Raw genomic sequence first — 488 nt, 5'->3', positions numbered from 1 at the left:
TCCCCCCGCTGCCTGCAGCAGCAGCAGGAGATGACCCTCTGGTTCCCGTTGCTGCTGCTGCTGCTGCTGCAGCTGCTGCAGGTTGTGCATGCGCGCTCCCTCTTCTCCCCGAGCCTGTTCCTGTGTGTTGCTGTGATGGGCCACCAGCAGCAGCAGCAGCATTACCAGCAGCAGCAGCAGCAGCAGCAGGAGGTGGAGCTGGTAGCGAATTCCCCTGCTGCTGTTGCTGCTGCTGCTGCTGCTGCTGCTGCTGCTGCGTTCCCCTCTGCTGCTGTGCCGCCGCGGCCGCCGCGGCTGCCGCCGCCGCCGCCGCAGCATCATGCCCCCCATTAGCTGCCGCCGCCGCCGCAGCAGCAGCAGCAGCCCCCGACGCAGCAGCAGCAGCAGCAGCAGCAGCAGCAGCAGATGAGGAGGATGAAGAGGAAGCAAAGTGTACAAAGACAACCCTCCCATCTATAACTCTCTCCGACATTTGTACTGCTTTAAAG

The 488-nt window shown here is 63.9% G+C and overlaps 1 protein-coding gene across 1 annotated transcript in view; it reads right to left on the bottom strand.

Moving 5' to 3' along the window:
• EMH_0058670 (uncharacterized protein) overlaps nucleotides 1-321 on the bottom strand; it is a gene marked incomplete at both ends in the record, with an annotated part of 2886 nt that extends 2565 nt beyond the window's left edge. The window contains one exon of the mRNA XM_013497594.1: nucleotides 3-321. Coding sequence (XP_013353048.1) covers nucleotides 3-321 — 319 coding nt within the window. The remainder of the gene's footprint in view (nucleotides 1-2) is intronic.
• Between the last annotated feature and the right edge of the window lie 167 nt (nucleotides 322-488).

Source organism: Eimeria mitis, genomic scaffold, assembly GCF_000499745.2.
Source record: "Eimeria mitis Houghton genomic scaffold, Emh_scaff2784, whole genome shotgun sequence".
Lineage (NCBI taxonomy): Eukaryota > Apicomplexa > Conoidasida > Eucoccidiorida > Eimeriidae > Eimeria > Eimeria mitis.
This window is presented reverse-complemented; position numbering and strand designations above follow the sequence as displayed.